A 12,890-nucleotide genomic window follows, 5' to 3' on the forward strand; every position below is an offset into this window, starting at 1 on the left:
TTTTTCAACTTTTAAGTATTTTTACTAATTTTGAGTACTTTTAAGTATTTTTACTAATTTTGAGTACTCTGAAGTATTTTTACTCAAGGTATTTGAGTATTTGAGTGCACATGTGCAGTGCTGGCTTGTGTGTGTGTGTGTGTGTGTGTGTGTGTGTGTGTTGAAGTGGCGCATGTGTTGCTTCTTTGCCGTGCTCATACGGACGGACATACGGACGGACGGACATAACATACGGACGGACATAACATACGGACGGACGGACATAACATACGGACAGACACACGGACAAAGTCAAATGTAGAGCGGCTGGCACCGCTAAAAACCATAGACTGTATAAATGAGATGGACAAAGCCACTAGCCTGGTATCCAGCCTGCTTCGCTACGTTCGGCGGACTTTTTTTTCTCTCTTCGCTTCTCAGTCTGGAATGCCTCCTATCTCCAAGGGAGGCGGGACATGGCATAAGGTTGGAATCGAACCGTGGCTTCTGATTGGTCTGTGGTGCGGGGCGGGACAAAAAAAACAGTGTGATCGTTGTGATTCGTCATTCGTTTGAACAACATCCAATCAGCAACGACGTTGCCTAACGTAACATATGTAGTTCCAGTGTAGTTCTGCAAAACGAGTCAATGGGGTGCATTCCAGACTGATAAGCGAAGGGAGAAAAAAAAGTCCGCCGAACGTAGCGAAGCAGGCTGGATCCCAGGCTACAAAGCCACTCCCCTGCTTTCTACAGACCGAAAATGAAGCCGATTGTTCCAAGACTGTAGGTCCGCGATCTTTCAATATCGCGTCATATCACGTCATATCCTGCAGAATGCGACCAGACCATTATTGGTTGGGTAGCTTGTCAATCAAGAGCGGGGGCGGGGAATGAATGCTATTGGTTGTGTAGCTTGTCAATCAAATCATCCCGCCCCTCCTAGAGAATAGCCTACTTTATCGTCAATTTTAAAATAAATGGGAAATAAACTAGCGATTGGAAGCATATAGAATTTATGACAATTTTTATTACGGTAAGAAAATCTATTCTAAAGTTTGTCAAAAAACCCATTCACAATAAATTATTTCTGACACCGCAGGTCGGCGCAGGGTAAAACAGCGCCACTCTGGCCATTCATAAGCTTCCGTGTTGGCCTCACCGTAAATATCCAAGCCTTGGCCCTTGGTAAAAACACAAATCGGCATGTTATAGCGCCACCATGAGGCTGATTTGAAAAAAATCAAGTGGCATTTCTTCCTCGGCCTAGTGGGAATGTGTGTGCAAAATTTCACGGAAATTACATGCTGTGTTCATGATTTGAGGAATTTTGTTCAAAACGGAGTGCTCCTGCAAACTTTGGAAGGGAATTTTAGCCAATCAGGAAGGAATATGAAAAATTTGAAAGACCCGTTTCGTTTAATGACTATAAAGATACTGTGTACCGATTTGCAGGATTTTTGGACTGTAGGAGTACTGTCCAAAAATGTGTTTTGCACAAATCGGCCTCCAGGTGGCGCTATAAAAGGCCCATGTGAAAAATGTGGGGCAGAGGTTCTGAATTGGTATCCAAGGAGTGTGTGTGTACAGTTTCGCTGCGATCAAGCCAACGATGCCGGAGATTAGCTGGTCACAGACGGACGGACGGACAGGGTGTAAAACATACTCTCTCGCCATGCCTTTCGGCCTGGCGGAAACAATTACCTAAATGTAGTAAAGGTCATAATGTAATAAAATCGTCGAACAGATTTTTGGTTGTTATGAGCTATAATGTAATAACAGTTCATCCTATATATTAAAATTGGCTTGAGGGAGGGCCGGCCTGCCGGCCGGTCGGCAGGCAAGCGGGCGAACTTCTGACGTCATAAACAAACAACGGCCACATCACTATGACAACATGAACAAACCACGGCCAGTAATAATCAATATCAGTATCATGTCAGTATCATGTTCACCGGCGATTCAAACCCCCCTAGTGTCTGTGGTGCTGGAATTACCCCTGCACCACCTGAGCGCCCACAACTCTTCTTAAAGCCAAATGTCTGTACAGGGTTTGTTTTGGTTGTAGTAGGTCAAATTGGATTTGACAGTGGATTGACCTTTGGTCTCTGTAGGATTCTGTGCTGGAGAAGGTTCCAGGCCTTCAGTACCTGATTCTGGGTGACCTCTGGCTCCCACTGTGTACAGAGCACCACGTTGGCATGCTCCACCTGCCTAGCATTGGAACCCTGGCTCTGTAGCCTCCTCACGGCCTCTTTTCTGCTCAGCCCGTCCCGCTTGGATATCCTCAACACCGCCTCCTCCTCTGGTACGATGGTGACCCAGACCTCATGGACCATGTCTGTCCAGCCAGCATCCAGAAAGACGGCTGCGTCCACAACACACACCTGTTTAGCTTCCTCTCTGGGCTGGTGGATTCTGTCCTTGACCAGAAGTTCAACCTCAGGCCACACAATGTCTGTCAGGGCCTTTAACCGTTCCTTGTTACCAAAGACTTTGCTTCCTAGTGTGCGCCTGTTGATGGTTTTATCTTCATTCAGAATATCTGAACCGAACTCCTCCAGTACCCTCTGGTAGGCAGCTGCCCCCGGCTGGTATGTCTCGTCACTCTCGTGGACCAGCTGATCGGCGTCAATGTGGACGGCGCCCAGGGCCTCCAGGCGCCTAGCGACAGAGGTCTTCCCGATGTCGCTGCCTCCCGTCAGTCCGATGATGTACAGAACAGCAGGGAGACAGGACTTGTAATTAGGTGGGGTGAGTACAGTTCCCAGAAGACGAGAGCGCAGGTTGGATGAGCTGATCATCTCCTCTTCCTTCTCTGTGTGGTGGAAGTCTTTCAACAGCTGGATTTCGTGGAGAGTCAAGCTGGGTAAACCGTTCTCCACACGTCTCTTGTTTATGGCCTCGCCACCCTTCCTGGTCTCCTCGCTGACCACAATGCACTGCAGCTCTGAGTCCACCACGGAGGATCCAAGGGGGTCGTGGAGCGGCACGACCTCCATATGCAGGGACGGCTTGGTGTCCTGCAGGAACTCCCGCAGCCTCTGCACCCGGAGTGGATAGGGCTCGATCAGCTCCTTCAACACCTTCCTTTTCAGCATTTCCTGGTCACACACCCCGATGAGGAGTCTCCTGTTGGCCAGCAGGCATGCGGTGCTGAGGAGCGTCTTGTGGGCTCCACGCAGCCGGTCAAACGTCCCTCCAACCACTACGTCACTGAAGGAGGTCTCCAGGGGCTCTGCCTCCTGCTCACGGAGGTCCTTGTGCTCGACCCCCTCCACCCCTTCCTGCAGCTCCTCCAGCTGTGGTTGGAGCAGGACCGAAGTCAGACGGGGGCTGCACACGTAACAATGGCTGGCGTACCTCTGCAGACACTGGGCCACCAGCGTGGAATGGCCAGGTTCGTGCATGTTGAAGTCTGTCAGCACCACGTCCGGGGAGTGAGAGAGGGGCTGCGGGGTGGGGAAGGGGCAATGCTGCTCTGTCCCTCTGCCGGAGCTGGAGGCTGGCTGGGTGCACACGTTGGCCAGGAGAACACGCAAGTCCAGATGTGCACACACGTCAGCCGCGTTCCTGTAGAGGCATGATATATATTTGTATTTATTAAGCACAGTGTTGTGCTTAATCCTCTCCTCTCCTCTCCTCTCCTCTCCTAAAGGCTCTCTCCATGTTAAGTGACAGAGTCACTCTGCTTGTACAGTATATTTTAACTGGGGACCCCAACCTTGACAAACACTTGGAATTGTGGGAATTGAGGCATTTAGTTTGACTACTTGTAACTGATCTACAAGCTCACAACGCCTGCACGTTGCGAGGCGTTGTGGCCAATTTGGCCAATATTTGACCAGTTTTCAAAGTATAGTTTGTTGATTACTTTTGACACAGTAATGGTCAATGTTAGAATGACAGCATCGCTTGATAATCTCTTATTTTTGGTGAGTAATCATATAAAAAAAAAGAAAAACAACTAGTTTGCTTAATAATACAACTTAGAAAACAATAGCAACATGACGTTTAGAATGTTTTCGGACCCGGTTGTCCCTGTGTAATCACTGTGTTCCAAACCAGTCTCTTGAGCCAAAAGTTCACATGCAACTTTCCCTTGAGCTGTGCTACCTGGATAATTAGGCCTCTGATGAGAGATGATGAATTTTCACCTTTGCATTACAGTGTCAATATACTGATGTAACCGTTGAATGCTGGCAAGGGAACAACACTCTTTGACTTAGTTTACTTTCTAATCATTTAAGATTGTTAAACGTGTGTTCCTATATCCCCTAGATTGCACAAGCCAAGTACCCAAATGGCTACTTTGCATAACAGGTTTACAAGTGAGTGTGAAAATGTATCCTCACTCCTCTTGGCTACACAGTAAGCAACACAGCATGTTGGCTTCAGTAGCCGCTGCTGCCAGTATCCTATCTGCACGCAACAATGCCTCAGCCACCGTCGAAGAAGAGAAAGATACTCGTTCAAAGTGAACTTTTAGTTTTAGCTCTATAATTCACGCCATTCCTTGAATTTGAAGTGTGTGTCTAAAAAGACTAAAAGTAAGCAAAACAAATCCTATACAAACATGCTAACTACTTTAAGGTAAAATAAAATGCGCACGGTGTGCGCGTGCAGTGTGCGCGTGTCGTCATTAAAATACTGTTGCCTGTTCTTTCATCACTTTGTTCCAAAAGGCTCTCTGCTCCATGTCAAGGGACAGAGTCTCTTGAGCCAAAACAAGTTCACATGCAACATTCCCTTGAGCTGTGCTACCTGGATAATTAGGCCTCTTATGAGAGATGATGAATTGTCACCTTTGCATTACAGTTTCAACATACTGATGTAACCGTTAAGAAAGTGAATGCTGGCAAGAGAAAAACATTCTTTTAGTTAGTTTACTTTCTAATCATTTATTTAGTTAGTTTTTGTTGTATTGTTCAGTTGCAGTAGTCAGTCACAATAATGGTCCATGAGAAGAACTGTACCTCCCCTCCCCTCCCCTTTACTGCAGCCTCAGGCAGGAGGGTTAGGCTAAATGCTAGCGTGCTTCATTAGACCTAGTTTGGCTATTAGGTTATTATTTGACCATGTTCACACTGACTTCAATCTTAGCTATTGTTGGGAGGACCCGTGTGGTGTCACAAAATGTTGCCGCCACTTATATAAAAAACATTACAGCGTTTAGCGTCGCAGATTCTGTGACGCTGCCAGGTTTGGCGAGAGAAACAAGCAATCCAAAAAACAAGTAATCAGGTCTATGAAAAGATTGGGGCAAAAAAAGCCTGCCGCAAGCGGCTATATTATGACTTTAGTCATTTCTTGTTTTTAGCTATTAAAAAGTTCTTCAATTCATTAAAGTCATCAAATTGTCATTTTACGCTGGGGGCGTGTTCTCTCCTCCGTGTCATCAGTGCCCATACTCTAGGTGGGGTTGGTGAAAGGGCCTATCTGTGTGGAGTTTGCATGTTCTCCCCGTGTCCCCTAGGGTGGGTACCTCCACAAAAAACATGCAGTAATCCTGGTCTCTAAACTGCCTCCCCTGGTCAACCTGATGGAGGGGAAGGGAACTGGTTGGAATAACGTGCTCCTTCAACATGCTACGTCCTACCGAGGAAACCCCCCCCCTGTCAGGTGATAAGAAGCGACCTGCTCACTCCTCGTGCATTGAAGGAGGCATGAGCTCAGTTCTGGGCTCTCCCTAGGCTGGCAGAGGGAGAGTAGCGCCCAGGATTAGGCAATTGGCACTGGGTGAAAAAATGGGTTACAAAAATCGTGGGATAAAGATGTTAGCCAAAAAAAAAGCAATTTTACTGTCATCTGGGGACCCTCCCAAAATCATCCCAAAGGTTGAGAACCACTGCATTAGGGTCCCAGGAAAAAGAAAAGAGAAACAGAAAATCAAATGGGGTCCGTGGGGCACTCGGGCATTCCTCCGACAGCGCAGTGCTCCGACATTAAACAGTAAACCCGAACCAAACCCGCACCCTAACCCTAACCGCACGCGGATGCCACATAGTCGGAGAAAAGGTCTGTCGGATTAACGCATGCCTCCCCTCGGGTGGTACAGTGGTAAAAGTGGGAGGCATGCGTTAATCCGACAGACCTTTTCTCCGACTATGTGGCATCCGCGTGCGGTTAGGGTTAGGGTGCGGGTTTGGTTCGGGTTTACTGTTTAATGTCGGAGCACTGCGCTGTCGGAGGAATGCGCTGTCGCCGTCGCGGAGTCTAGGGGTTTGTATGTCACAGATGGCTGATGTCATAGACGACTGATGTTATCGACTGGTCACACTTCCTGGTAGATATGTGCCCTCCATTAAGCAAGTGAATCTTTCTAGTGTTTGTTAGTCATGGCTGCCAGTTCCCACTTGATATTATGTGGGAGTTCTGACTGCTCCACTCCGTACTGAATAACTACTAGCTTGCATAATGTCTTCAGGGTTGGACTTAAATCTAAGATGTTGTTGTAGTAGTCCCCCACGTAGCACCCGTAGCCCCCAAACATAAACATATTTGTCCCGATGATGGTGGCAGACAGAGTGATATGAAGAAGCAGGTAGTGCTGTAGTGCCTCCTGTGTTAATTAAAGCCCAGACCATTGTGGTGGTCTCCAACTTGTAGATGTCATTAGTGTAAGTCAGCTTGGTGAGTCTTCCATGGATATACATGACCTTCCCCAAGACAGAGGCTGAGTGGTTCTGCGTTGCCTCTGGAACAGTTCCAGAAACCCTGGGTTTGAACCATCTGTGGGTGTCGACATCAAATGCATAAAGCACGTTGCAGTATGGGTAGCGCCCCCAGATGTAAATAATATTTTCTACCTGTACAGCTGTGTGGTTGTAGCGCTTGGAGGCTCGTTTGTTTGTTGGTGGATCGTTTGTTGATTACTTTTGACACAGTCTTTTTACATTTCATTTAATTTCTCTATTTGTTTTGGAGGTATTACAATTTTTAATTGTCACTTTACTGTAAACTGGGGACCACCCCCCAGTTTGCCCCCCCCCAAAAAAAAAAAAACCCAAAACATGTGGGGAGCCCGACCCACAGGTTAAGAAGCACTGTTCTAGAGGCCTCCAGCCTGAACAAACCAAATTCTTAAATGACAGCTGCTTCTTCCTGCACACACTACTCTCCTGTATCTAGAGAGAGCTAGTTTTCAACTGGTGGTCTGTGGACCACTGGTGGTTTGTGAAGGTATTGCACGTGGTCCCTGACCATGCATTCAGTAGTGTAGGAACGAGCAGATTGTATTTATTTATTCTTCTCTTTTTCCCCAGTATTTTATTTAGTTTTATTGTGGACCACTTAGACCCCAAATTGGTATTGGTATTTGTGTGATATGAGGACAGTGGAATTAAAAGGATCCCTGGCTAATAAGCCTTATATGCCTTAATACATTATAATTGCCCTCTATAGCTAAAATTAAAAACGCCTTACATATTTTATGTATTTTAGAAATAGTTCATCTTTCACTCAAGGGGGGCAACGTACGTCGCAAGTTGAGGATGTAATCTGTCCGTAATCTGTCCATGTGGAATGCATGTGTTAACCAAAAAAATAAATAGGTTTTTAGTTAGCGCATGCATTCCATACATTCCATAGGGCTGGACCACACATGGACAAATTACATTATCAACTTGCGACGGGCGTTGTCCCCCTTGAGTAGCCTAAAAGATGAACTATTTCTAAAATATTGATCCATCACTCACATTCTCCCAATCTCCTATTCTGTCACAATCTCCAGGCTTATAGCCTGAGCCCTTGGCTCCTTTACCTGTGTAGAGCCTCATTGCTTTCGGGCAGAAACCTTGTATCTCCATACTTCAACTTTGTATGTATTTTCGGGAATTATAATGCCCTACTTCGTTGTACTACAGTGTCACACAAAAGCAGCAAAAATTGCAGATCTACAGGCTAAGTAGCGTTTTTTGCTATTAAAAGAAAAGGAAGAAATAAGTGAAAGTTAAAGTGGTTAATGTGTCTGTGGGTTGTATAAATACTAAACCAATGAAAAGTATGCATCACTTATGAGCATATAAACAACATTTAAAAACAAATAAAACACATAATTCTCTTCTTCTTTTTTTGGCACGTGACTTTTATTTCCATATTCATCCATTATGTAGTCCTGTTAAATGCACATACACATACACATACACACACACACGTGAAACAGAAATCACATCACACACTTAACAAAGCATCAGACCTAGTAAAGAAATGCCCAAATAGGCATCACAGACAGAGACAACTAAAGACAATACTAATCATCCATAGATGTTTCATGACTTGACGAAACTCTAGCTTATACAGCGAAGGGAATATCAGAGCAAGTTTCAGTTACCTCAGCATTGTACAATCCTGTTATTCAATATCTTCTTAAAGAAACCTCCAGTCTCTTAGGAGTATTCAAGACTCCTTATTCCAATGATAATAGTATGTATTGCATTATGTCCAACATAATTCAAAATAAAATATACAGTAATAAAAGAGGACATTTTAAAAGTTATAATACAGGTAAAGTAATACTATGAGTAATGCCAGTAGTAAGTATTACAGTTTAAATGTGGTGAATGACCATAGACTAGGATATACAATAACATATATGTACAATGTTGCACCTCTCCTGGGACAGAGGATATACAGAATATACAATTTAGAATCATAATTATAGTAACAGATTGGCTGGAATGAAAAGTTGTTAAGGTAGGTTATAATCATAGACTGTATAAAAAGAAGTTATAATCCCAGGCCTTTCCCACTTCATTATTTAGGGTAAAATGCAGTTCACTTTGAAAGCAAAGCAAGTTGAAAACCTATAACATGTTACAGTGTCTTACAGTAGATAACTTTTACAATCCCATGACGGAATGCACTTTATGCACTTTTCCCCCAAATATAAAACAATGCAGAAATGGATACCCATAGCTCACATCTTTAAAGTCATTTGTTTGTAAGATAGTGATACCATTTAAAAAATGCATGATATGTTTACAGATGGTCGGCATACACATTTAGTTAAAATAATGTATATTATATGAATAAATATAAGTATAAAGTATAATCTGTAACCAGTAAATATGGACGTTCAAAAATTGTACAAAACAATGTATATAACTTTGGTTTGCTACATTGATTGGAATTAGCATATTGAAACAATATCATAATTATCAAGTGAGTGTACAATTTCCCATTTAACCACAACCCCAGTGTTCGTATTCTGGGCAGGTCTTAATAGGCGTGAATAGACAAACATTTGTCTAAAATGGGTTATTTGAACTATTTGAAATACAGCAAGATATAGGTATTAAATGGGTACAGATATTGTATCATTTCAATCTCTCCATCGTTTAACTCGACAGTATGTTGATCTCACAGGAACCAGGCTTCAGTATCTGAAGTGTAACAATGAGTTTAATAGCTTTTCTAAACCAGGGGTAGAAAAAGGCATAGATGAGAGGATTCACACAGGAGTTAAGATACATCACCCAAAGGAAAACGGGCATAGCAAATGCTGTGTCATTATCCCCGCCTGCAAAAAGGGGAAAGTAATACGGACAGAAGAATACTAGAAACACAATTATGACCGTACCGAGAGTCCTTGCTGCTTTTAGCTCCGATTTTTTTGCGATACCGATCCGAACGACTCTAAATGAGTGAGACTTCATAGCCCGTGCCTGAGACACAGCCACCACAAACACTCTACCATACAGAACTATGATGACAGTCACTGGACAAATGAATGTTATAACAACATCGATAACTCCTGCAACGTAGATAACGACCACATCACACTCTCCATAACAGCCTCTGTCTGAATAACTCAACCCCTTTGTCATTATCACAACGTTGTAGGATACAGAGCAGACCCAGCAGAGACAGACAGTGATTTGAACTCTTTTTTTTGTGATTTTGTTAGTGTAATGCAAAGGTTGACAAATAGCCACGTAACGGTCGACCGATATGAGCACCATGGTTCCTACTGAGGAGGAGATAAGTATAAGGGCAAATAAGGTAAATTGAGCACACATGAAGTCACCAAGAAACCAGCAGGCGGTTACAACGCGGATTTCTTCAACTGGCATCACCACGAGGCCTATAAGAAAATCTGAAACAGCCAGGGAGAGGAGGAGGAAGTTGGTCGGGGTGTGGAGCTGCCTGGAAAAGGATAAGAATATTTTTTGTTATTAACCACTTAAACCATATAGTTGACTGGAGTCCCACAGGGCTTGATCTTATTTTCCCCTTCACACCAAATCTCTTTGCCAAATATAGCCAATCTTCAAGCTTGAATATCGGTTATTTTTGCAGAATAGTCACCCCTGAGTAAGTAAATAAATAAATACGGTCTGTGTGGTTAACATACAATAAAGCAGAGGTACATTAAATCCTTTGTGTCACCAAAGTCAAAAGCATAACATGGGCTGTGCTGAGAATGATTACCCCACCTGAAGTGTGAGATGGAGATGATGACCAGTAGGTTGAGAATCACGGTGAGCAGAGAGAGGGTTTGCATCAGGACGAACAGGGAGACTTCCTCATAGTAGGGACGTTCCAGCCTCCTGCAGGAGGTGTTGGGGAGTTGTGGAAAGCAGAGTGCGTCTCCTTCCAGAATCTCCATCATCAGAGTCGAGGAGGAGAGAAGCTGCCGAGGTCTGGACAGCTCTCTGGCCAAAGGTCTCTGTCACAGCTTTTTATCGCCCATAATGTTGTCCTTCTCCTTCGCCCTCATTCTCTGGAGTCTCTCTTCTTCCCCAGCATCCCTCTCTCTGTTTCATCACTCACCAACCCCTCCTCCTCCTGTCCTCACTCCTCTCTTGCTTACTTCTCGTCTTGTTTGGTTCCTCTCTTCTAAGTTTACTTCCTCTCATTTCTAGACAGCGAGCCGTATAGAAATGGGTCTGTGTGCGAGTCTGTGTGATTGTCCAGAGCAACTGGGGGGAGGAAAGTAATTGATATGAACTGATATTCTCTTTTTTCTTTGTGGAAAGGGACCATAACCACTTAAACCCTATTGACCCCAGCGGTCTATCCTTAACTATTTTTTTCCCTTTACAACAAATCTCTTCACCAAAATAGCAGATCTACAAGCTACAAGTTGTGCGATTGTAGATCTGCTATTTTTGGCAAATGTATGCTTATTATGGCATCCCCAGAATAGGGACGTTATAGGTGTTAGGGCCACAGTTTTTTTGTATCATTCTGTTTTCAGTTCTCAATGGTGATTGGAGGGTGGAGCGGCAGCAGAGTTTGGGAGACATGGGCCTCATTGGCAATCAGACAGCCTGCATCCAAGCCTGGGAGAAGCTTGAGGGCCCGGTCACACACGCTTCAGACGCGTCGAGCCAATACTTGCATCATGCATGCTGAGGCTCAGTATGCCCGTTTCCCATGTTGTCTTGCAGGACTGAGGGCAGTGTAGGTTTTCCGGTGTATAATAGTTTGTTTGACTCATGTGGAGAGAGAGAGAGAGAGAGAGAGAGAGAGAGAGAGAGAGAGAGATATTGTTTCACTATATTAAATATGCCCCCTCGCCATTTTCAAGTGCCATTTTCCTGGCGCCATGCCCGCACAGAGTGTTTATTGACACCCACAACGTTTATCCCAATCAACCGTTGGTGCCTGGAGGATTCAATAAGCAGTGCTCCTCTCCAAAAGTGTGCGGTTTTAGTCGCTGTTGTGCTCCCAAAGTCTGCATAATGTGCAGACCCCCACTTTATCGTGACCACTTTATTGGTGACCATTTTATCGGTGGTTATTTAGGTGTTTGCATTGCTTTGCATGAGTACAGAGCTATAGAGACAACATACACTGCTCAAATTAATTAAGTTTGACACTTTGATCCCTTAATTCTTTTAAGCAGTTTTTGTTGGCAGTATGTACACAGTTCATGAAAAATTAAGGGATCAAAGTGTTCCCTACATTTCTTTGAGCAGTATACTAGCCCATACCCGAGGATGTGGCCAGACTGCCCAGCTTAACTACCGATGAACCTGTGGGGCTTTGTGCACTGTACACTTGACTCCAAGCTTGGACAACCACTGTATCACAGGAAACATATACTAACAGAAAACATGAATTGATTGATCAGTTTTCTAATCTTGAGGCCTTCATTATTCTCCTGCTCCTTAATTGACTAACACAAACAGCCATGATGACTGTGGGGAGCCTCTATTAATTACATATTATGATCATTGAATTAATGAGAAACCTCATTAGCTCCCTGGGTAATGGTATATTAGACATGTTTAGATGTTCCCACAGAGACCTTTAAAATATATAGGGAATAGATAGAATTTCTCCCTGCTTCAGGCCCTGTATGCAAATCCCTGCAGAAGCTTGCAAACAACCCACATGAACGCATTCACGCACGCACGCACGCACTCACTCACTCACGCAAGCGCACACACACACACACACACACACACACACACACACACACACACACACACACACACACACACACACACACACACACACACACACACACACACACACACAGTCACTGTTTTTGTTACATTTTGTATTACGTTTTTGTGTGTGTGCGTGCGTGCGTGCCTGCGTGCGTGCGTGCGTGCGTGCGTGCGTGCGTGCGTGCGTGCGTGCGTGCGTGCGCAATTTAGCAGCAATGTCTTATTTATTTAATTTCATCATGTTTATTATATATATATATATATATATATATATATATATATATATATATATATATATATATATATATATATATATATATATATATATATATATATATATATATACACACTTTTTGACACTGCTGAAGTTACAGTGTAGCCGATACTGTTGACCGACAGTTTCCCATGTAAAAACAGGTCTGTTTACCCTTCTGTGAGCCGACCCCCAGAGGAGTTTCCATGGCCACACTTCAACAGATACACAACCTCTGTGTCTCTTAGGACAGCCAT

At 44.1% G+C, this 12,890-nt stretch overlaps 2 protein-coding genes across 2 annotated transcripts; both read right to left on the bottom strand.

Moving 5' to 3' along the window:
• Positions 1 to 2,051: 2,051 nt before the first annotated feature.
• Positions 2,052 to 7,757, bottom strand: LOC311050106 (bifunctional coenzyme A synthase-like; the record flags this gene model as incomplete). The annotated part of the gene is made up of 2 exons (XM_084064070.1): positions 2,052 to 3,638; positions 7,677 to 7,757. The coding sequence occupies 2 exons, from the start codon at positions 7,755 to 7,757 to the stop codon at positions 2,052 to 2,054; spliced, it is 1,668 nt and encodes a 555-aa protein (XP_083920196.1).
• A 1,560-nt stretch (positions 7,758 to 9,317) lies between these two features.
• LOC311050107 (trace amine-associated receptor 1-like) lies at positions 9,318 to 12,890 on the bottom strand (the record flags this gene model as incomplete). Its single annotated transcript, XM_084064071.1, has 3 exons — positions 9,318 to 10,125; positions 10,416 to 10,529; positions 12,808 to 12,890. The coding sequence occupies 3 exons, from the start codon at positions 12,888 to 12,890 to the stop codon at positions 9,318 to 9,320; spliced, it is 1,005 nt and encodes a 334-aa protein (XP_083920197.1).

The sequence above is a fragment of the Gymnoscopelus microlampas genome (assembly GCF_963454915.1).
Source record: "Gymnoscopelus microlampas genome assembly, chromosome: 8".
Lineage (NCBI taxonomy): Eukaryota > Metazoa > Chordata > Actinopteri > Myctophiformes > Myctophidae > Gymnoscopelus > Gymnoscopelus microlampas.